The sequence below is a fragment of the Barbus barbus genome (assembly GCF_936440315.1).
Source record: "Barbus barbus genome assembly, chromosome: 21".
NCBI lineage: Eukaryota > Metazoa > Chordata > Actinopteri > Cypriniformes > Cyprinidae > Barbus > Barbus barbus.
Genome location: NC_136749.1, coordinates 21,098,881 through 21,123,670, shown reverse-complemented (window position 1 = coordinate 21,123,670; position 24,790 = coordinate 21,098,881). Strand labels below are relative to the sequence as shown.

At 39.9% G+C, this 24,790-nt stretch overlaps 1 protein-coding gene across 1 annotated transcript in view; it reads left to right on the top strand.

Annotated features, from left to right (window-relative positions):
* The window catches only part of LOC306887493 (transcription factor HIVEP3-like), a 66,087-nt gene extending 44,010 nt beyond the window's left edge, over positions 1-22,077 (top strand). The window contains exons 2-7 of the mRNA XM_079445252.1: positions 6,680-11,290; positions 11,424-11,575; positions 14,278-14,453; positions 16,172-16,273; positions 18,512-19,125; positions 20,370-22,077. Of these exons, the coding sequence (XP_079301378.1) occupies positions 7,112-11,290; positions 11,424-11,575; positions 14,278-14,453; positions 16,172-16,273; positions 18,512-19,125; positions 20,370-21,116 (5,970 nt within the window). The 5' untranslated portion in view covers positions 6,680-7,111 and the 3' untranslated portion in view covers positions 21,117-22,077. The remainder of the gene's footprint in view (positions 1-6,679; positions 11,291-11,423; positions 11,576-14,277; positions 14,454-16,171; positions 16,274-18,511; positions 19,126-20,369) is intronic.
* The last annotated feature ends 2,713 nt before the right edge of the window (positions 22,078-24,790 follow it).

The following is a 24,790-nucleotide window of genomic DNA, read 5'->3' as shown; positions in this document are numbered from 1 at the left end:
AGTCAGATCATTTTTTTTATTATTGTTTTGTATAAATAAATGTGTGGCTTATGTTTAAAACTATATATATATATATATATATATATATTATATTTTACCGAAAAACAATGACTACGAACATTAAAGAATTTTTTGCAGTGTTTTGGCATGTTCTGTGCATCCAGGGAAATTCGACTCACAGACTCATTCCTTCATTTGTCTTGCATGTTCTACACGTTTTCAAGAAAACCTGTCAACTAAACATTTTCTAAGAATCTGTTGTTGAAACCGCCTGAGGCTGTGTGATTGTAGGCTCTTTAGGCGAAACACCGTGTTTCCTTAACTCGGTGTGCTAGCGTGTCAAATCTGATGAGCTTGAACTCTTTGCAGTGTCCGAGGCCCTTATTTTCCATGTCTTCGTTAGAGAATCTCTCCATCAGGAAGAGGATGTGGAGTACAGGTAAAGTGCACTTCTGAAAAGCCCTGAGAGGCTTCCTCATTAACGCTGCTTTGTTTTTGGAAGGTTAAAGCCAGGAGAGACCTGAGAGGTGGCGGTAACGAGGGAATAAAGAAGCTCAGAAATGCAGCCGGAGTATGACTAATCATATCAGAGCGCTCAGCGGCGGCTGTGTGGGCTGAACCGTGCGCTTGTTAGAGTTCTGGGGGCCATCTGATTCACCGTTGCTCCCCGTTAGAAGCACTGCTTGATTCACTTCCTGATGTGGGCGGAATTTTCCTATCAGCCCTGTGTTCTAAAAGCCGAAGGGTGAGGTGATTGACGGGCCCGTGAGCACGATGTTGTGGGTGGCTTGGAAGACTGAGCCGTTCCTCTGTGAATGTAAATGAATGAAACTCGCACAGCTCATCTTTCTCATTCTTTGTCTCGGGTTACTATGGAAGCCCTGAGTGGCAGTGTTTAGCAGTACGCTTGAAGTAGGCATGTGTCACCTAGTATTTTTTAATGCTCTAACCAGTCTAAACCTTTTTAGTTGATAAAAAATGAAAACTGCCAGTATTTACACAGTTGTTCCAAACTCGTGTGACTTTCTTACATACAGTTGTGTAGAATAAAAAAAGATTTTGAAGAATGAACTTTAAAAAAAGATGAAAAGCAAAGGTGAAAATAAAGGTGTGATAAAAGCAATTCATATGGCTTGTGTACTGTATTACAAATCTTCTGAAACAAATCTGTATTTATGTTTGAGGAACGGACCAAAATGCATAAATTTACATAAATTGCAACTCGCTTAAGTCACTGAGACAGTTTTTTTTTTTTCCTCTCATGATCTCTGAAGATGTATGTCAAAGACTTTTAGTTAATAACTACATTAATTTAACTACATTAATTGAAGCTTAAAAGTATCAGGAAAACTTTTTTTTAGTTTGAAATGTTCACAGATATTCACAAAATTATTTAGTTTTAGTCAAATATTAATTGAAAACCATTCATTTCTGTTCTAAATATGGTTAGACTGAACAAATAAAGTGATCCAGCATGGCTTGTGCTTTTTTGCTGATATGCATACCTGCTCAGAAACGAGCACCTTGGGCTGGTGAAACTGAAGACCCGCTGACCTGATTTGCCCTCGTTGCTCCTTAATCAAAGTAAACACAAAAAGCCTCTTGAACTCCCCTGTTAATAAGTCTCTCTGCCAGCATCTGAAGGTCTGTGAGGTAAACCAAATAGTTCATAGTCATTCAGCATGTGTGGTGTTTTACAAATGGGGTCTTTCTTGTGATGCATGGTGATATTAGGCTCATTTAAGTGTAGCCCCGAGTTTATAAGGCCTGTTTGTTTTGATTATAAATTCAAAAGTTTGGAGTCTTTAAGATTTTTTCTGTGTGTGTTTTCGAAAAGTCTCATTTTCACATTTATTTGATCAAAAAATTATGGTAAAAACAGTAAAATTGTGTAATATTATTAGAACTGTTTTCTGTATATATTTTAAATTGTAATTTATTCCTGTGATGGAAAAATTGAATTTTCAGCAGCCATTACACGAGTCTTTAGTGTCACACGATCCTTCATAAATCCTTCCAATATGCTGATTTGGTGCTGAAGAAACATTTCTTATCAGTGTTAAAACAGTTGTGCTTCTTAATAATTTTGTGAAAACCATATGGGTTTTTTCATCCCCAGGATTCTTTGAAGTTCAAAAGAACAACATTTATTTGAAATAGAAGTCTTTTGTTACACTATAAATGTCTTGGACTTGAGCAATTTAATGCGTCCTTGCAGAATAAGTTTTAATTAAAAAAATAAAATCTTACTGACCCTAAATGTTTGAATGGAGCTCTAATTTTTTTCTGGTTTTGATTTGATTTGATTTATTATTTTCCTTTGTACTGCATAACTTTTTTTTGTTATCGTAAATCCTAAAGCCTATTCATTTGTTGTACTCCTTTGTCCAAATTCAGCTTTGCTTTTGGACTGAATGTTCACACAGAGTTGGAAAGCTCATGTTTTTGTTCCCATTTAGAGCAAACTTGTTTTTTGGTGGTGTCCACACAAATGCAGACTTCATCGAGGCAACAGACTGCAGGCCTGTGACAGGATGTGGCATGTGGACGTCCACGTGAAGTCCTTGTTCTGAAAACAGTCACAAGATGTAATTCTATGCTTTTATGGGCAACTATACATAAATAGTTTGTGGTGATTTGCAACTGATTTGCATAAGAAAATAATTCTCACATTGGCTTCCTATTGCTCTGTAAACAAATCTGTGTAGTGTAGTCACTGGTGATTATTTCGTCTCAAGGAAAGGATGTTGGACAGGGACGATAACCAGCAAGATTCAGAGGGGTCGTGATGTCTTTCCCCCATGATCTTTACTGAACGTTGATGTTTGTGCCAGTACAGACGGGGTGGTGAGGTGTGCCTCTGACTCCTGCGGCGTGACATTCAGGAGGGGCCTTCTGGCGGCGTGGGCCAGCGGCACTGCCTCCTCCGGTTTGTCTTTGATGAACATGTTGAGGTCTCAGCGAGGGGACACGTGGGGTCATGAGATGCTGCCACTGGCGTGCGGAGGTCAGCCTGTTTATCTACTTCCTCTTGCCTGCGTGCCACTACACTCAGATAGGATGCTGGGGGACAAATTTAGACCTCCAGCTCACCCTCCATCTGCCATGGCTAGCTGTAGGCCTGTCTCCATGGGAACCGCAGCCAGGTTGCCAAGAGTAAGAGCTGGAAAGAGAAGCGCTAACTCTTTATCCGTCATTCTGCTCAACTAATAATAAAAAAAACACCATTTTAATGGACCTGACATGATGGAGACAATGAGTTATTATCTTCATATACCGAGTGATTGGATTATTCTGATCGCTTAAAAGCCAGCGCACTGTCATCGGTTTTGTAATTATGCAATCATTAGACAAAATGAACTCCTTGAATCAAGATGGTCTGCTTATTTATTACAATCTTGACAAGCCGCCACGTGGCCTCTAGAGTCCTAGAGTCTACTCTCAACTCCATTAAAGAGCCCATGTTCTACACCAGCAGGGTCAGCTCACCTGGAAACCACTAAAAATGAGCCAACCGCATCCAGTTGGGAGATATTTATATCATTCTTGGTGTTGCAATTTAACGTACGACGAACAAGGTGACATTTGTTATCAAATCTGCCAAGTTGTCTCTAGGACAGTGGGAGGCAGAGAAAAAGCAAGATGGGAGAGCTTTAAAACGTGTTTTTCCACTCCTGTCTAAAAGCATCTGTGGGCTATTCTAAGAAAAGGCTTGACGTTTTTTTTATTTCATATACTCAAGCTTTTTTTTTTTTTTTTTACGTTTTCTTCACAATATGTGAGACTTTCGACATGCAAAGACTGGTTTACTAGTTCATGATCCGGATCGGATTACCATGCCAGCAAATCTTGAAAGTGAAACTAAACTTAAATTACAGGGTTTTTCCCTTGAATTTCAGTGTCTTCTCAATATTTGTGCAAGATTAATATTAACTAGATATAAAGTAAATGTTGATGGTGCTTACCTTTTCAAAACTATTATTATCATACTGTGTTGTGGGCAGTTATCAAAATGTTTTTTAGCGCATTGCTATATGCTGAAATGCTATAGGGATATACTAGGTGGTTTCTAGGTGTATTTTTAAATGGTAAATTAAGTCACCCTTGTGTTTCTATAAAATTCTAGTCTGTTGGATTATTTGTATTATTTGTATTTTTTTTATTTTATTTTATTTTTTTTTATAACTTTTAACATGCATGTAAATTACAAAATAGGAAGTAGGATGGTATTGTGAAGTGTCAGTACAGCACTGTCTGTATGTCAGTTTGAGGAGGTCCCAGCTGTAGGTCCATATGTTTGAGAGAGGGAGCAAGAGAATGAAGAGAGTATCTTGCATCATGTTTTGTCACATTCTCCTTCTGTATTTAGTTCATCCTTCATTTGACCTCTGCCTGGCTTTGTTTTCTCACTGTTGTTGATGTTACATGAGTCTGTTACAGAAAGGCTGACAAAAACTAGTATTTTTTTTCTTTAGGTCTCCAGTGTTCATGGTCCAGCATTATTTGATTTTCTGCTGTCTACGCACTGTCCATACCCTACTCTTCCACATTCTTTCTCATGCCAAAGCCTCATTCTCTCTCTCTCTCTCTCTCTCTCTCTCGCTCTGTCTGTCTCTGTCTCTGTCTCTGTCTCTGTCTCTGTCTCTGTCTCTGTCTCTGTCTCTGTCTCTCTCTCTCTCTCTCTCTCTCTCTCTCTCTCTCTCTCTCTCTCTCTCTCTCTCTCTCTCTCTCTCTCTCTCTCTCTCTCTCTCTCTCTCTGTCTCTGTCTCTGTCTCTGTCTCTGTCTCTGTCTCTGTCTCTCTCTCTCTCTCTCTCTCGGGCAATTTCAGTATCATCGTTATAAGTCGAGTGAGGTTTTAGACATAATTAAGCAAATATCAAATAAATACTTATTTCTTGATAGAAAATAAATGGAGCCGGAAATCACCAAGACTTGTTGACTTCAATACCGTGTCAGAGGTCATTAAGCTGTCTTACACTTATTTTTGATGTATGAACGGACATCCTTTATGAAGTGATAACAACAAAGTCTCCTATCAATGTTTGTCTCTCTCTGCCCTTTTAGTTTACATCGGTATAAATCCAGATAGAAATTCAAACAACCAAGCAGTGTATTTCTATAATAAACTGTACGCCCCATTCGCAGTAAAAACCCTATGCAAATCAGGTGAATTCTAAATGTGTGGTTCAGTCCTTTTGTAGTCAAATATATTGCTATTTTATCATGAATAATGATAAATGTCTTAGTATTGTTATCTCCTATAATTGCTTGCTGATGATAAAAACACTGTGTAACCAAAGCCTACCTCTGCTCTGAGAACGCTCATTAAATTGTTGCGCATCACTCAGCCAGAAGCAGCTGTTTGAGAAAGCAAACTCAGTCAAGAATCTGTCAAGTTATTTCAAGAGGAAAGCAGTTTTTTTCTGCTCACTGCTTTTCCCTCAGTGAAACCAAGTAATGAAATCTAAGATGCTATAGTTTTTGTGAACATATGGAAAATATGTAAGGCACCTCACTGAAACAGTAAATAATTGCACAAATCTAATATTTTTGTTGTTTTCCAGTGAAATTATACCTAATAGAAATTTACTGGAAGCAAAATTGTGTAAGATATTAAGACTTGTTTACAGAGAGTATAGCCTATATTAAATTAAGTATATTTTTCTTGTTGTTAAATGTAGGCTTAATTTATGGGCTAAAGTTAATTCTAGATATTTTCCTTGAACAACAAAAAAAGTCTTAAGTTGTTTACTTGAGAACAACAAGCCTTAAATACTAATTAAGAAGAATATTTTTTCCAGTTTAATCAGAAACCTGGAACCCTGAATTTATTCGCCAAAAATAATGACCATTTTTCTGACAGATTTTTTAGTCAATTTTAGTTAATGTATTAACTAACATGAACGAACAATGAGCAATACATTTATTACAGTATTTATTCATTTTTCTTAATGTTAGTTAATGATAATACAATTGTTCACTGTTAGTTCCTGTTAATGCAGAGTGCATTAACTGTTAACGAGCACAACTGTTAAATTTTAATAATGCATTAGTAAATGCTGAAATTAACATTTAAGATTAATAAATGCTGAAGAACTATTGTTCATTCTTAGTTCATGTTATCTAAAGTAGTTAACTAATGTTAACTAATGAACCTTATTGTAAAGTGTTACCAGAATAAGTTTTACCCACAGTGTTCATTTTGTCTAATAGTCTTGAAAATTCACTAAAGAGATGGTACCTAGCACTCCTGGCTTGTCATAGTGCTTTGTATGATGTATGCACATGGACAAAATCAGCTTCTAAGTTATGTTTCTTCTTTCATTCATTTTTGTTTTTACTGAAGGGATGACATCTTGTCACAACCGCTTTTTACAAAGCTAAGGTTAAATGTTCAGTCTCAACTTGTGTGTGCAAGGAACAACTTGAAATTTTAAAAGAGAAACGATATAGGTCAATTTAAATGAAGCAAACAAGTAGCATGTCTCGAGTGTTTTAAAGAATTATCTGTCTGTTCTCTTATAGCAGAATCAGGAATGGGAATATATGATTTGCAAATGAATTTTTAAGTTGATTGATTTAAATCATATAAAATGAGCTAAGCATTAGTTGGTTGCTGCATTATTGAATAGCTTAGCCAACCCTAACCACGTCTTTTATGTTTCTGTGTCTCTGCAGGGCCAGTGAAGTTCTAATATTTGACTGAAGATGGGAGACAAATAGGTCTTAAAGAATTATTCAATATCAGCAGAGAAAGGACCTCAAAAGCATCTCGAGACATTCTTTGTCAAACCCCATTGCCAGGCATCAGCCCAAAAGACACACAAAGATGAATTTCACCAAGGCTATTTGTGAACAGGAGAGGCGACATTTAACACACAACCAGCACTCACATATATGGTGGCTGCATACTGACACTGTTTAATTATGCCTTTCTCAGTTAAGACACCATCCGGTATCTTATGTTAATTATGGCATAATACAATTAGCCCCCTAAAACGAGCGTAAAGACTTTTTCCTATTGGAAGAGTATTGATGCAATGATGTTTATCAGATTGGTGCTCAAAGCAGCACTCCCATTGCTTTCTTGAGGCCTCCTCCCCACATCCTATGGAGGCGGAGGAAAAGCAGTCGGCCGATGGGGAACGGTCTGATGTGCAACAGCAGCCATCAGAGTCTTTGTTAGCAGCACAGCTGCCTCAGTTACAACAACAAGCTACCTCGCAATCTGTCCATGGATCACAACGCCTTCAACACAGGCAGCCAAAACGCATTGAAATGCTCCAAAGGCAGAAGCAGCAGCAACAGTCACAGGTGGGTGGGTCATCTTGGCAGCTTTCAGAAGTACCTGGTCCATCAAGAGGCAGCTGTTCTGCCCTGGGAGATCCATCTCCCCAAATTCATAATGTTAAGCAAACTCCGTCTCTGCCCAATGTGGAATTACAGGAAGGCACCCCATGTAGACGAGAACGTAAACCCCAAAAACCAGGGAAATATGTGTGCACATACTGCGGCCGTCCTTGTGCTAAGCCTAGTGTCCTCCAAAAACACATCCGATCTCACACTGGAGAGAGACCTTATCCATGTGTCCCATGTGGCTTCTCCTTCAAGACCAAAAGCAACCTGTACAAACACCGCAAATCCCATGCGCATCGAATAAAAGCAGGCATGGCCTCAAGTCAAGAAGAGACCAGTTTCACCGGGCCGGAAGGTGGAGCCTTGGGAGATGAGCAAGAGGAGGGTACGGAAGGAGAGAGTTCAAGTTCTGAGGATGAGATGGGGCAACACCAACCATCTACCTCACAGGGCAGGCCAACTCTGAAAAAAAGCAGTAAAGTGGAATTGTCATTTATAGAGGAGGGTCCCCAAACAGAGGATTCACAGGCAGTCAAGCAAAGGTTAGCAATGAGGCTAAGCGAGAGGAAGCGAGCTCCCAGAGCATCTTCAGATGAAACCCGATCCTCACTGGGTCCCGGCAGCAAGGGGAGCACAGAATCTGGCTATTTTTCCAGTTCTGGGAGTGCTGAGCTCTCCCAAGTGAGCCCACCAAATGCCAGTGCTAAAACGTATGCTGAGATAATTCTAGGAAAGTATGGACGCCTAGGACAACAGCAACGAATTTCACATCAACAACTGCAATTATCATCATCTTCAGGTCAACAGGAAAAATCAATCCCTTTCACTGTTCCTAAGACACAAGTCATTGAGCATATAACTAAGCTAATTACTATAAATGAAGCCGTGGTGGATACAAGTGAAATTGATAGTGTCAAACCAAGACGTTCCTCACTCTCTAGAAGAAGTAGCATTGAGTCTGTAAAATTCTCTTCACCCAAAGAACCCTGTGTTTTTGAACCAAAAGCGGATGCCCCAGGCTCTTGTGGCTCCGCTGTTCAACTTATTCCTGGTAGTTTTGTAAGTGAATTACCTGGCTCATACTTGGCTGAAACAGAAATACTGACTGGTCAGAGCTCCAGTGCTCTTCTTTATAGGAGTCAATCAGTGCCATCTTCTCGTAATACTTCAGATACAGCTTCACACGGGTTTCGTCTAAGTCATTCTTTTGATGATCAGCAGGCCATAGCAGCTGAAATGAGGATTGGGCCACATCAACGAATGTTACGACGCCAACCTGCTATTGAGGTGCCAGTTGGAGTGGACCTCATTAATGAGGATGCAGGTCCTTCTTCTACTTTGAAAGAAATAGAATCAGGAAAGAAGCAAGACAAGGAATTGCACCTTTATGAGTGTGAAATTTGTGGGACTCGCTTGAATAAGCAGGACTCTTACACTGCACACAGACTAGCATGTATGAGTAAATCTCCACACAGTCTGCAAAGTGAGGAAGGCAGTTATTTTATTGAGAATCAGCCACAGATTATGAGCTACAAGTTCAAAGCAATGGCCATGGCTGTGCGCAAGAGGAAAAAAAAAGAAGAAAGTCTTGAAGAAGACCCTCCCAGTCCAGGTCCAACAGCAGTGTCTTTCAGCACCCAGCCTCCATCAATGCTAGGCAGTATTGATAATCAGGGCACACCTCATGGCCCTTCACAAAGTGAGGTAGAAAAAAGGAGTTCCTGGAAAGAAATTTCTGTTATCCAGCATACCAGATCCTTTGAAAAACAGGAAAGCATCTCTATGGCAAATCAGGACGCAGAGCCAGAACACGAGCAATCACATGAGACAAAACCAATTTCAACATCCCGGTTAATCCGTCAACCCAACATTCAAGTGCCAGAAATTCTGGTTACAGAGGAGCCAGATACCGAGATGGTCTCTCATCCAGCGAATACTTACACCTCTAAAGAGTCAGAGAAGGTGGAGGAATTCCAGTGGCCTCAGCGTAGCCAAAGTCTGGCTCAGCTCCCTGCAGAGAAGCTACCGCCTAAGAAGAAGCGTCTCCGTTTGGCTGAGGCAGCCCAATCATCAGGCGAATCTAGCTTTGAGTCAGTGTCCTTGCCACACAGCCCAAGCCAAGAGAGTAATGTTTCCCATGGCTCCAGTAGATCTGCATCCTTTGAGGAATCCGGAAGGCCAGACTCTGAGATGCAAAGTGGTACCTGGAGCTCCCAAGGCTCTCACATGCTGACTGTTCCATCAAGTCTCCATCAGCACCATCATTCTCACAGAGAGATGCGCCGCTCAACCTCTGAACAGGCAACTGCAAGTCCTCCACACCCTGCACATGTAGAGGAAACAAGAAGTAAGTCATTTGACTATGGCTCCCTCTCTCAAGAGCGCACTTCTGCTACTTGGAAGGAGAGGAGGAAATGTCTCTTGGTGAGGCACGGAACCCTTGGTGAACCTGATCAAGAGGAGCCATGTACTAAACCTGGCATCTCAGCTGTTTGCCAGTCCTACCTAGGTCATCCTCCATTCACATTTACAGAGCATAGAATGGGAGGCAGGACCTCAAGGAGTAGCTCAGAGCAAATAGGGAAGACCTTGCAGCTCTTCCAATCCCCTCTTTCACTCCCACCAACAGTTTTCCCCCTACAACAAGCAAACCCTGATTTTTATTCCCCAAGTGAGCTCTCTAGATTCCCTCCAGTCACAACAGCAGTCGTTTCTACCCAGATTTTTCAGCAAGCCTTCCTTCACAGTGAGCCCCCTCCACCACATCTAAGACCCATAGAATATGTAGAGCGCCTGGGATTACCCCTTCAAACACTCACCACTTTATTCCCATCAAGTGATGTTGCTCAGGCTGTTTGCTTTCCCATGCCAGGTGGTATGACTATTCAGGTCCCCTCAGGGCCTCTTTTCGGTGAATCTAGGTCCTCACCTTCCTCCTTGCATACTCCTGTTCATTCACAACAGCAGCTAGTTGTACGCCACAACCCCCATCCCGTTATTGCCCCTTGCCTTCAACAGCTTATGCCAGTGGTGTCTCTTGTAGTGCCTGTGCGCTTACAGACTCACATTCCTACCTATGCTAGTGCCATGTATACAACCATCTCACAAATTTTAGCCACAACACAACATCCAGTCTGCTGCACAGCTATGGTAATCATGGGTAAGCTGGAGGAAGACAAGCTTCAGAGATCTTACCTTAGGCTGCCCTCACCTAGCCCCAAGAGCTATATTCCCTTACCACTCCCTCTCGAGCATGGAGCAGGTACTTCATCTGATGACAGCTGTGGGCAGCTCGGTGCTGGAGGAAGTAAGCGAATGCTGTCACCTGCAGGTAGTCTAGAACTCAGTTTAGAGGCACAACGACATCAAAAACGGGTGAAAGAGGAGGAGGAGGAGAAAGAAGAGGGTGACAAGGAAGATGATAACAAATGTGACAATAAACCTCAGGAGGTGAGTCAGGGAAAAATTAAGCAGAGGCTAACAGTGGAGACAGTGGGGAGGGCCAAAGATCCAAGAGAAGTAATAGAACCTGAAAGGTTAAGCAAGCAAGACACAACCCAACACAAATCTGAGACCTTAAAGGAGGACGAAAGGAAAGAGTCAGGACAACGGTATGCTCCAAGGTTAACAAGTCCAGATAGAACTGTGGACCCTTCATACCCCACTTTGCATACTACTACATCCGTCAGCTGGTGCTACTTGAATTACACAAAGCCCAGCCCCTCTACACATAGAGATTCAACTTCTGTCTATTCCTCGTGGAGTGTTAGCATGCATAACCCCAATATACCTGGCTTGTCCACCAAAATATTACTGTCCCTGCTATGCTCCAAACAGAAACATAGTGCTGAGACATACACTATGGCTACAGCTCCACCACCAACCACTGACAAGCTGGTTCCTACAGACAGCAAGACAACCAGTGCGTCAGAGGTAAACATCACTGTAATTTTTCATTTCAACACATTGCAGAGATTGTTTAATAAAAAATAAATAAACTGCCTGCTGGTGTTGTGTATAGATTTACTACAGTGTTGGTGAATTAATCTGTCTGTCTGGAGTGTAGGTATGTGCTTCTCCACCCAACACACCCGTCAAAGTAAAAGAGGAACCACCAAATGAACAAGGTGATAAAGAAAAGAAGAGTGCTGATGACGTGCCTACTACTTCGACGCAAAGTGAGACTACTTCGGCGCGTATTTGCATTTTTGAGGGAGGGTGAGTAAATTCTAGTTATTTTTGAAGCTGTAGCTTGTCAAGATAAGATAAAGTAGTTTAGATACAGTCAAGCTTAAATAGTTAGCTATACTACAAGCTACTAACAATACAATATTGTAAAAATAGTAATGTAACGTTTTGTCATACTAGACTGCTATTTATTGGAACAAGTAGCTTGTCATTGAAAATGCATTATTTAAAAATAGTTGACCTTCCCTATATACCCTGTTGTAAAAAACAGCATATGCTGGTTATATATCCTGTTTTGAAGCAGGGCAGCTGGTTTAAGCTGGTCCGTAGTTGGTCCTTAGCTGGTCATGAGCTGGTTTAAGATGGTCATGTGCTGGTCCTAACCTAGTTGAGCAACTAGCTCCTGCTCAGGACCAGCATAAACCAGCTCATGACCAACTGAGGACCAGATTTAACCAGCTCAAACCAGCTGCCATCTTTCAAAACATACATAAACAGCAGATGCTATTTTTATCAATTATTTTGATTATTAGATAATACTATAGGTAAATGTTGTACTCCATTTACCTATAGTTATAGTTACTATAATTATATAGCATATGCTGTTTGAAGTCATATTATAGAGTACTAATAGTGCAATTTATTCATTATCTTCCTGCCGTGGAAGTGCATTTTTGTAAGTGCCAATTACAGCACAGTTGCTGCTCAGCTTGAGGTTTTCTGTTTATTTGCTGTGTGAGTGACATGGTAGTACAGGTGAGACTACGAATCATTAGGGACTTCATTTATCCTGCCTTGTTCAGTTGTCTGCAGAATTCACTCCTTGCTCAAAGGTATAAATTTGGATGGAGTGTAGAGCGAGTGCTGATAACTTAGACAGTAGCTCTGCAGATTTATTTTTGAAGTCTGCTGCTCATTAGTGTTGTGCCAACTAAATCTGCATAGCACAGTTAACAAGTAAAAACATCAAGATTAAAAATCACCTTGAATAAAAACAATAACTATTGAATTTCATGTCCGCACAACTTCAGTGCGGACATGACAAGTCTCTGCGCTTTCTGTCTCTCTCTCTCTCACACACACACACACACACACACACACACACTCCATTTTGTCTCCAAAACTTCTCACATCCATCAGCACCCTTTTGTCTTTGCACCTCTCATAACTGTATTTGTTGTTTGCTTTCTTCTTCGTGAGCAGAACACTGTCTTACTGAAGGACAGAGGTGCCAGTTTTTCTGTAGGCACCGGACCGCTTTCTAAAAATAGTCGACAGGTGTGTTTGTATATTAAAAGACTTTAATGTCATCCCTCTGATTGCATTTGCAGTGTCCTGAATGAAAGCTGGGTCCTACAAATAGGAGTGTACTAGATTTTTATTTATTTTTTTAACCTAGAAACAGATGTTTAGCAAGTCGTTTTCTCTTCACACATCCATTTTTACACTTTTCATGAAAGCCTACAGACAGCTTTCAAAATGCATATGCTGTCTATAAAAACACATCCCATCCTGCTGCTATCATAGCTGCCATAAATCAGATCAGGATTCATACTCTAGCAGTCAATAATGCAATTATGCATAAATATATTCTCTCCAACTGTGGGACTCGCAGCATTGCCTCATAAGCCTGTAACAAAGATTGTCACATCCAGCTTTTGAACAGTGAACATTAAATATATAATAATTATTATAAAAAATATAATAAATTATATACTTATTATTGTAAAATATATATATATGCTTGTAAAATATATATTTATTTTTTATATTTAATATTTTTATTTAATTTAAGTATTATTTAAAATGATTTATGTTTGTTGCTATAGTATATATCAAGTATGTTTGTTAACCCCAAGAGGGTAATTAGGACCATTTTGGTTCATATCATCCTATAGAGGTTTATTTTGCAGTACTGACTGACTGGCTCTGCAGTTTTCTGTTTATTCCATGACTGCTCATACCAAATAAATATATAGATATGAAATGAGGATTTAAGTTATCTTATTATCTTAGATTAGGTTAATGTGTCTGCTAAAAAGAATAGTCTAATACAACAAAAATCCGCCTCGCAACCACACAAGTACTGCAACAGTATTACAAAATTAATGTATATATTATTGTTAATCTTCAACACAAATTACTTCAACACAAATTACAAATTCTAGCGTATTTAGCATCAATGTAACATGCCTTTCTCTGTTTTTTTCTCTCTCATCCTACAAGTTTACTTTTAAAAGCATTGTTTTATACATTCCTGATTGTTTTAGAATATAAAGAAATGCCATTAAATACAGCTAAATCTCTTGTCCAATGCATTATATATTGGGTAAACATGTATTTTGTAAGAGACCTTCAGTAGACGCATGAAATGGAGTTAGTAGGTTTTTATATATGGCCAATTTTATCTCTCTGTCCTCAACTGGAATTGTCTTGCCAGCAAAAAACACCTAGTCTGAGCCAAATCATGGTTTCTTGAGACCATCAGTGGCCTGACAAGTGCTGAAAATATATAGTGGCAGTCCAGACCTCTTCTAATGAGGGATTCAGTGCTTTGGAAAATTTATATCAGGATCCTGCCAAAGTGAAGACTCTATCTTTATATTATTCATCTTAATGAATCTATTATTTTTATTAACCTATCTGTCTGTCTGTCTGTCTCTCTCTCTATCTCTCTCTCTCTCTCTCTTTTTCTCTTTCTCTCTCCTTCTCTTTCTCTTTCACCTGAGCAGGTATAAATCAAATGAGGACTACATATATGTTCGGGGTCGGGGGAGAGGAAAATATGTGTGTGGTGAATGTGGGATTCGCTGCAAGAAGCCCAGCATGCTAAAAAAGCACATTCGCACTCATACAGATGTCCGTCCTTATGTCTGCAAGCACTGCAACTTCGCCTTTAAAACCAAAGGTAGGCATACAGGTCCTTCTCAAAAAATTAGCATATTGTGATAAAGTTCATTATTTTCTGTAATGTACTGATAAACATTAGACTTTCATATATTTTAGATTCATTACAACACAACTGAAGTAGTTCAAGCCTTTTATTGTTTTAATATTGATGATTTTGGCATACAGCTCATGAAAACCCAAAATTCCTATCTCAAAAAATTAGCATATCATGAAAAGGTTCTCTAAACAAGCTATTAACCTAATCATCTGAATCAACTAATTAACTCTAAACACCTGCAAAAGATTCCTGAGGCTTTTAAAAACTCCCAGCCTGGTTCATTACTCAAAACCGCAATCATGGGTAAGACTGCCGACCTGACTGCTGTCCAGAAGGCCCTCATTGACACCCTCAAGCAAGAGGGTAAGACACAGAAAGAAATTTCTGAACGAATAGGCTGTTCCCAGAGTGCTGTATCAAGGCACCTCAGTGGGAAGTCTGTGGGAAGGAAAAAGTGTGGCAGAAAACGCAGCACAACGAGAAGAGGTGACCGGACCCTGAGGAAGATTGTGGAGAAGGACCGATTCCAGACCTTGGGGGACCTGCGGAAGCAGTGGACTGAGTCTGGAGTAGAAACATCCAGAGCCACCGTGTACAGGCGTGTGCAGGAAATGGGCTACAGGTGCCGCATTCCCCAGGTCAAGCCACTTTTGAACCAGAAACAGCGACAGAAGCGCCTGACCTGGGCTACAGAGAAGCAGCACTGGACTGTTGCTCAGTGGTCCAAAGTACTTTTTTCGGATGAAAGCAAATTTTGCATGTCATTCGGAAATCAAGGTGCCAGAGTCTGGAGGAAGACTGGGGAGAGGGAAATGCCAAAATGCCTGAAGTCCAGTGTCAAGTACCCACAGTCAGTGATGCTGGTGTTGGTCCACTGTGTTTTATCAAGGGCAGGGTCAATGCAGCTAGCTATCAGGAGATTTTGGAGCACTTCATGCTTCCATCTGCTGAAAAGCTTTATGGAGATGAAGATTTCATTTTTCAGCACGATCTGGCACCTGCTCACAGTGCCAAAACCACTGGTAAATGGTTTACTGACCATGGTATTACTGTGCTCAATTGGCCTGCCGATTCTCCTGACCTGAACCCCATAGAGAATCTGTGGGATATTGTGAAGAGAAAGTTGAGAGACGCAAGACCCAACACTCTGGATGAGCTTAAGGCCGCTATCGAAGCATCCTGGGCCTCCATAACACCTCAGCAGTGCCACAGGCTGATTGCCTCCATGCCACGCCGCATTGAAGCAGTCATTTCTGCAAAAGGATTCCCGACCAAGTATTGAGTGCATAACTGAACATAATTATTTGAAGGTTGACCTTTTTTTGTATTAAAAACACTTTTCTTTTATTGGTCGGATGAAATATGCTAATTGTTTGAGATAGGAATTTTGGGTTTTCATGAGCTGTATGCCAAAATCATCAATATTAAAACAATAAAAGGCTTGAACTACTTCAGTTGTGTTGTAATGAATCTAAAATATATGAAAGTCTAATGTTTATCAGTACATTACAGAAAATAATGAACTTTATCACAATATGCTAATTTTTTGAGAAGGACCTGTATATCTTTTTTAAACACATCCCATCCAGCTACGTCACAGTTCCTCTGTGTTTGTGTTCTTGTCACAAAAAGATGTGATTTTTGTATTCTGTGTAATTGAGAATACCCTTTCGTCAAAGGGAACCTTACCAAACACATGAAGTCTAAGGCCCACGGCAAGAAATGCCTGGAGATGGGTGTGTCAGAGTCATCTGTGGATGAGCTGGAGTCTGAGGAAGCAGGTAGGGTTGCCAAAAAGAGTTTTTGTGGTTTGATGGACATTAGGGGTGTGAATGAGAATGTAACTGCAGTTTGATCATTTAAGCCATCTTCCACAGTTCTCAGTAAGGATTCCTTGCATTCAGGCGTAGTTTAGTGTGTTATATTACATTCATATGATACTTTGCACATTGAAAATGTAGATGGCTTGTGGTATAGTTAAGTATAAATTTCAAAACCTTAAATTGCTCACCCTTTGGGCTACAGACTAATTCTAGAACATATTCCACCATATCCAGATATTTTTTAGCTTGTTTGCTTCATTGGTGCAGAAGTGATGTCAACCTTGCGGTGTGCTTTCAGACTTGAAAGTTGAACGAAGCCAATGAAAATAGTTTGCCATAAAGAGAAGCAAGACTGACCTTCAGTTTACCGTGTTTATATAAAGCCAAAACTGAAAATTGCCTTTCTCCCTGTCTGTCTCTCTCTTACTTCGTCTTTTTCTTGACATTTTTCATTCTCAGTGCATCTAAGAGCTACAAGGACATTCCATTCAGCCACACTCCATTCACTAGATTTTAAATGTGGAGCTGATGAATGAAGCACAACTCAAAAAGAGATTTTTTTTAGCATTTTGAATGTTATATATAGCTTTCTATGGGGGATTAATGAGAGTTTATGAGAGGAGATTGGGGCTTGTTGTCACAAGAGCTTTGTGTCAAAATGATACATGTGTATTTTCCTGATTTTTGTTGTGGTTTTATTGTATTCACTCGTTCATCAAACAATTACATCTTGTATACATTCAGACAAAGAACAACTATATAATGAAGAATTTATCCAAAAGTTTGAATTGTGTTTTCAGGACAAGTAAATTTTTCATAAATGTTAAGATGAGGCAAGTTGCCACATACCTTTCAAACATTATACACTACCGTTCAAATATTTGGGGTTAGTATTATTTATTTAATTTTTTTTCAAGGATGTTTCAAATTGATCAAAAGTAATGGTAAAGACATTTATAATTGATGTTACAAATTTTTTTATTTTCCATTCACAGAATCCTGAAAAAAATACAGTTTACACAGAAATATTAAGCAATACAACGGTTTTCAACATTTAATAATAATAGTAAATGTTTCTTGAGTACCAAATAAGCATATTAGAATGATTTCTGAAGGATCATGTGACCAAGGTTGTTGTTATTATTAACATAATGTACTAAAAATCTAAAACTAAAAGATGGATGGATGGATGGGTGGGTGTGTGTGCGTGTGTGTGTTTGATTTTGATTAAATAAATGCAGCCTTGGTGATATTGAAATTAAAATGAACTAAGGTAGTCGGCACCAATAGCCTTGTAGTTTTTTACATTTACATCTATTCATTTAGCAGATGCTTTCATCCAAAGCGACTTCATTATAACGAGGCAAATAGACACGGGAAGTGATTGCAATACAAAGTTTCAGGCATTGTTCAGAGTAAATACTAACTAGACAGGGAGAGGTTAAGGAAGGAAAGCAAAGTAGTTGTTGTTGTTGTTTTTAAGATGAAGTCAATCGATGACGGAAGAGATGAGTTTTCAGGTGTCACTTGAAAATTGTCAGGGATTCAGCATTCCGGATAGGGGTAGGAAGTTCATTCCACCAGCCAGGAACAGTGAATGAAGACGTTCTGGAAAGTGATTTTGTGCCTTTCTGTGATGGCACCGTTAGGCGTCACTCACTCGCAGATCTCATAAGTGAGCAGAAGTAGGAGGGTGCTGAGCCTGTAGCTATTCTATATGCAAGCATCAGTGTCTTGAACTTGATGCAAGCTGCAACCGGGAGCCAGTGCAGGGAGATGGAGACAGGTGTGACATGGGCCCTTTTGGGTTCGTTGAAGACCAGTCGTGCCGCTGCATTCTGAATCATTTGTAAAGATTTGATTTTGCATGATGTAAGTCCAGCTAGAAGAGCATTGCAAGTAGTCCGGTCTAGAAATTACAGATTCAATTCCCGTCTCGAGGTCCTTTGCCAATCCCGCTCCCTCTCTGCTCCCAGTGCTTTCCTGTCATCTCTCTCCACTGTCCTATCTATAAAAAATGCATAAAAACATTAACTAAGATAAATAATTGCTGTAGAAGTATTGTTCATTCTTAGCTCATGATAACTAATGTAGTAAACTAATGAACCTTATTGTAAAGTGTTACTGTTGAATCTATTTGTTTTGTGTGTTGACACCTTTAATACATTTATGAACGCATTCATTTCTGTCCAACAGGGGGCAGTGAGGAGCGAGTGTGTGAGTCAGAAGAACAGGAGGGGCACCAGTTCTCTGATGTTGAAGATTCTGAAGCAGAAGATGATGAGGATGAGGAAGAAGACTTCTCTTCCCACGATGAACCATCTTCAGCCTGTTCCACTGATACTCGCCAATCCACAGGTGACCTCTCTGAAAGTGGCCAAAGCTCACAGACTGAGCCCTCTGACCCTACAGCCAAAGAGGAATACTTCTCACCCCACAGACCGTGGCCTGGCATACGAGCCGGGTCTCCAGGCAGCAAGAGGGCGTTGTTCTCCCGCAAGGGCTGGGAGGTTTCCCCGAGGACCTTCTCCCCTAGCAGTGAAGGCTCTCCCCTTAGAAGCCTGTCTCCAAGGCTTGAATTGTCCTCACCCAGCCGTCATCTCTCTCCTTCCCCAGAGAGGGGCCCGTCACCCATCAGAGCCCTCTCCCCTCTCAGGCCTCTCTCACCTCTGAGGCCTGTATCCCCGGCTCGGTACAGAAGTGCAAGAGCTGTCTCCTCTCATACACCCCTAAAGCCCCAGCATCGGCCACACAGCTCACCCGCAGGGCTTCACTGGGAGCCTAGTACACCAGCTAATGAGGGTCAAAAGGTGGGTAATGCAATACAATTTAAATAACGTTTTCAATACAGGCTTATTGGAAAACCGTGCCTGTGATGACAATTCTGCAAAAGTATATTACGTTTCTTCTTGGCACTTTCAAAGTAAAATGTCCAGTGAGTAATAGCTAATAGCACAAAAATGAGATGAACATGAATGTGGCAACATTGTTATGTTGATTGTTGTACATATTGCAGCAGTTCAGGAAAGAAAGGTAAATGTTGTCACATTTGAAAATAACATACCACCTAAATTACTAAACCCTGCCTAGCAGAGAATAACGTGCGATAAAAGTAAAAATTTTATGGCAACATTTGTTGTACGTATGGCGGGAGTAAGTGAGTGCATTGTCGTGTTTGAAAATAATGTACCACCTACTACACTCTACCTAGTAAAGGCAAATGTGACATTAAAGCTCAGTTTTCTTAAAACAGATGAATGTTGTTGTGGCAACATTTTATTATATTGGTTGTATGTATCACGGCAAAGACAAACCTGAGATAAAACATTTGATTGAGCAGTTATGCCATTTTAGCTTACTTTTACAAGTCTTTGTGTTTCACGGGACTCGTACCCAAGCGTTGTGCATCCTAAGTTCAGCTACCAAGGAAGCTACCAAGCTACCATCCTGAGCTACCAAGGAAGTTTACTTTGTTAAAAAGACATACATATGGAGCAGTTTATGTGATTAGTTTAGAAATGATGCATATGGTAAAAAGTGTTTTGAGGTCATAACATAGTATTATGCAAGGAACTGCATGAAAATAATAATCAACCCTGCCCCAGGGGCTATAAATTGTGTGAAAAATTGTTGGTGTTTTACTGCCATTAATTTTCATTCTGCTGGAAACTGCAGTGAGACTTTCTTATTTATGTATTTATGCTTTGTTTTATATTTTGACAAGAATTTAGGTAGAGGCAATTTTTTCCTGTCAGCCTGTGTGGGATGAATGTTGATTAATGTTTTTTGATTTTATGAACAAAAAGTGTAAATTACGATAATCAGAAAATATTTTAAACTCAAACCAAAAAAGTTTAAATTAAAAATATATACTGGCTAGGAAATTATTATGAAAAAAGACAAATATTAACAATGCAAATCATTGTAAAACTGCTCGTCAAAAATATTTGTCAAAAAAAAAAAAACAATGAGTAAAGCAGTGTAAAAAATGAAGATTTGCAGTAAAACAAAGGAATATACAAGTTTGATTGCAATGCCATGTCTCCCCCTACAGGACAAGCCTGGTACTCAACCAACTCTACAGGAGCGTATGCCCCCGGATCCCTGCCTGCTTTCCCCATCCCTACACTTCTCTCCGAGTCCTGTGACGCCACGGACAGTGGACCGCATGTTCAGCCACCTACCTTTACACTCCCAAAATCAAGCCCGCATGCCCTATCACATGATTCCCATTGGGGGCATCCAAATGGTGCAGCTCAGACCCCGATCACGCCCCAAACTGGAACGACAGTCATCCTCTACCCCTTCGCCCACCTCTCCCAAAGAGGACTCCCCTTTTTCCCTCACCAGGAGGGATTATCCATGGATCTCCCTTCCGGAAACCAGTCCGCAAAGAACTCTGGTGGACAACAGGACAAAAAGCCAAGATGAGGGAGCCAGCCTGTCTGACCTGTCTTGTCCCAGTACAAGCTCGATGTTACCCAAACTCCCTCCTTCACAACAAGGTGGAGGGGAGCAACGGACTGCAAAGGTCAGAAAGCAATATTGTGACTCGAGCTCCACCACAAAGACTCGCACCTTCGGTCCCGAAACATCCAGGAAAGCGGCAGCAGACAGCGATGAAGGAGCCGAGAAGATCTCGCAGGGGGAAGCAGCGAGTTCCTCACGTGAAACCAGACAGCTGTGTGAGACGGAAAAGCCCGTAGCGGCGCCACTCAGGGGACGTGGCTCTTTTTCAGAAGGATGTTCAGGATCTGGCAGTGCTCCTCAGAACCAGGAAGGTGATCCAGATAGCACTTAAAAGCCTCCGTGCACAATGTTGAAATGCTTTCTACTGCTAATACTACTATTGTTTTGTTTTGTAATGCGCTTATTTTTTATATACAAAATTTTCAATACTATTGGTAACTTGGTAAATGTTTGTTCTGCAATATTCAAGATTGTAATATGATGCACATTTTTTCTTGGAAAAAGTATTTCTGTAAATCGATTGCATCTGTCCCTCCTGTATCTTTACTGACATTGCAATCATAATATATCTATTTGAATATGTACATGTAAAAAAGAAAAAAAAACTTGTACGTGCAAAACATTAAGAATGGGTATGAATACATTTCTAAATGACCAAGATGAAAACTTCAATCGAGAGTAATTCCAATATTTCGTCTCTTGTCCAGTATTGTGCAAATTCTAGTGATGTGTGCCTTTTTCTGTCCAGATTTACTGCTTGAAGTGTCAAAGATAAAAGGCTGTGAATTCTTTTTATGAATATAGATTTTTTTTTTTTGTGTTTCAACTGAGCTGGTATTTGAAGAAACGAAAGGTTTTTCTTTATACATTAGAGTAAACGAGACTGGCGTTGCTGTTGAATAGACAAGAAACAAAGGTTTCGGCGGCGAGCCTTGCAGGGAAATTGCACTGAAGTCATATTTTTTATAATACAAGTAATTAAATGATTAGATAAATCGTCTCTGTACAGATAGAAAGTCTATGGTCCATATTTATTGCCATGTGAAAATATGAAAATGCCTATGTTTTGTTTACTTTGGTTTTCAAAGGGATTTCTATTGTCATTTTTATTATTCTTTACACTTTTTGTTAATAGTTTTTTTTAGTTATGACCTCAAGACTTGAAATTAAGAAACTGGACAGGGTTTCAGTGAAGTCGGTCAATAGCCGAAGTTCTGGGTGGATCAAATGCCCTCCAAATTTGTCAGACATTTTGCATTTCTGAACCAATAAAGGTACACCAGGAATTACTAAACCTGCTTCTGATGGTGTCCAGTGTTTTGCGACCAGCAGATGGTGCAGTCTGTTCATTCATGCCACTTTCATTCTCATTTTCTAGCACTCCCACAGGGACCTGAGCAGGTGGACTTATGTGAGCTGTGTAGGAGACATGCATGGCCTGTTCCAACCAGGTTTTATAGTTTCCGGGAGAAAAAGATAGCACTGTAGAGTCAAATATCTGGGCTTCCGCAAGAGTTTCTGTTCCCAAGCGAAAAACATTCGCGTCTGAGACGTGGCAGATCATCTGTTCACTTCCTAAAGGCAGTTTGTCCAAGGCTATTTCAGAAGTGTCTCTTTTTTTAGTTCGTTGTTCTTGAGACTTTTCGAACTCAGTGATGTAATATTTTGTTTTATCCATGTAGAGTTCCACAGCTGTGTGTAACAGATGTGTTTGCTGTGGAGAACGTTGCACAGACCTTGAAGCCCCTCTCTCATTTCATCAAATTTTTCTCTGAAAAGATTCAAGTACAAACTGTGCTATCGGCATAAACATACAGTAAGACAAAAGACATATAGGTGCATCTCAATAAATTAGAATGTCGTGGAAAAAAAACATTTTTTTCTTGTAGGTTATTTCAAAAAGTGAAACTTTCATATATTTTAGATTCATTGCATGTAAAGTAAAACATTTCAAAAGTTTTTTTGTTTTAATTTTGATGATTGGAGCTTACAGCTGATGAAAGTCAAAAATCAGTATCTCAAAATATTAGAATATTTGCATTTGAGTTTCAATTAATGATCATCCCTACAGTATAAATTCCGGGTATCTCTTGTTCTTTGAAACCACAATAATGGGGAAGACTGCTGACTTGGCAATGATCCAGAAGACGAACATTGACAACCTCCACAAAGAGGGTAAGTCACAGAGGGTCATTACTGAAAGGTGTGGCTCTTCACAGAGTGCTGTATCAAAGCATATTAAATGCGAAGTTGACTGGAAGGAAGAATTTTGGTAGGAAAAGGTGCACAAGCAACAGGGATGACTGCAAGCTTGAGAATACTGTCAAGCAAAGCTGATTCAAACACTTGTGAGAGCTTCACAAGGAGTGGATTGAAGCTGGAGTCAGTGCATCAAGAGTCACCACGCTCAGACGTCTTCAGGAAAAGGGCTACCAAGCCACTTCTGAAACAGAGACAACGTCAGAAGCATCTTACCTGGGCTGTGGAGAAAAAGAACTGGACTGTTGCTCAGTGGTCCAAAGTCCTCTTTTCAGATGAAAGGAAATTTTGCATTTCATTTGGAAATCAAGGTCCCAGAGTCTGGAGGAAGAGTGGAGAGGCACAGAATCCATGTTGCTTGCAAAAGTCCAGTGTGAAGTTTCCTCACTCAGTGATGATTTGGGCTGCCATGTCATCTGCTGGTGTTGGTCCACTGTGTTTTCTGAAGTCCACAGTCAACGCAGCCGTCTACCAGGAAATCTTAGAGCACTTCATGCTTCCTTCTGCTGACAAGCTTTATGGAGATGCTGATTTCATTTTCCAGCAGGACTTGGCACCTGCCCACACTGCCAAAGGTACCAAAAGCTGGTTCAATGACCATGGTGTTCCTGTGCTTGATTGGCCAGCAAACTCGCCTGACCTGAACCCCATAGAGAATCTATGGGGTATTGTCAAGAGGAAGATGAGAGACACCAGACCCAACAATGCAGAAGACCTATAGGCCGCTATTAAAGCAACCTGGGCTTCCATACCACCTCAGCAGTGCCACAAACTGATCAACTCCATGCCACAATTAAAAGAACCAAAGACTTAAACTACTTCAGTCTGTGTGCATTGAATTTATTTAATACACGAGTTTCACAATTTGAGTTGAATTACTGAAATAAATGAACTTTTCCACGACATTCTAATTTATTGAGATGCACCTATAATGTTTCAGCATTCATGACTAATTTTATGCAGACTATCTTATATTAGATTATTACTTTTAATCAGTTGCTCATACTACTAAATAAGCATTTACTGAGGATCTGTTTGAATAAGAACAGACAATGTTCTGTTTCAGTCTGGTTTCCTTCAATAAGAAATGAAATAGAAAGAATGCTATTGAGCTCAGTTATATGATCCCACCAGCGTCGTCATCATTCTCAACCAAAAATGTAAGTAGTACAATCATTAATCAATGGAAATCTACAGGTTAAATGGGTCAAGTGATAAAATTTGAATGTTGTTCAACCCCAGTGCAGTTAGTGCCATACCAGTATCTTTATTTGCCTTATCGTTATCACTTTCTCTTGCATACAATCGGGTGTAAACATTAACCATTCCATTAAGTGATACACTCCACAACAATGTATTTTATGTTCAGTCTCTGTTTTTGCAACAGTGTGACGCATGGGATTGTCTTTGTACAACACTGGAAGATATAAACACAAAGCTATGCAGGGGTGTTTATTACACTCCTACTTCTTAAAAGTAAAAATGCTATTAGAAAATGAATAGAAAAACTACACAGTTTTTGCCGAATTGATCATTTTTACTGAAATAATTCAAATATACTACAAATTAGATATTTTTTGTATATGATTTGTCTTATAACTTGTGGTAAAACTGTATAATTATGACATTTTGACATTTTTTAAGTGCAGGTCTGGCTCCAACATTCTGCTGCAATCCTTTATATATAAACAGGAAACCGGAAGTGAAACTACTTGAAGGTAAAGCTCAGAGGAGTCAGTCAGTCTC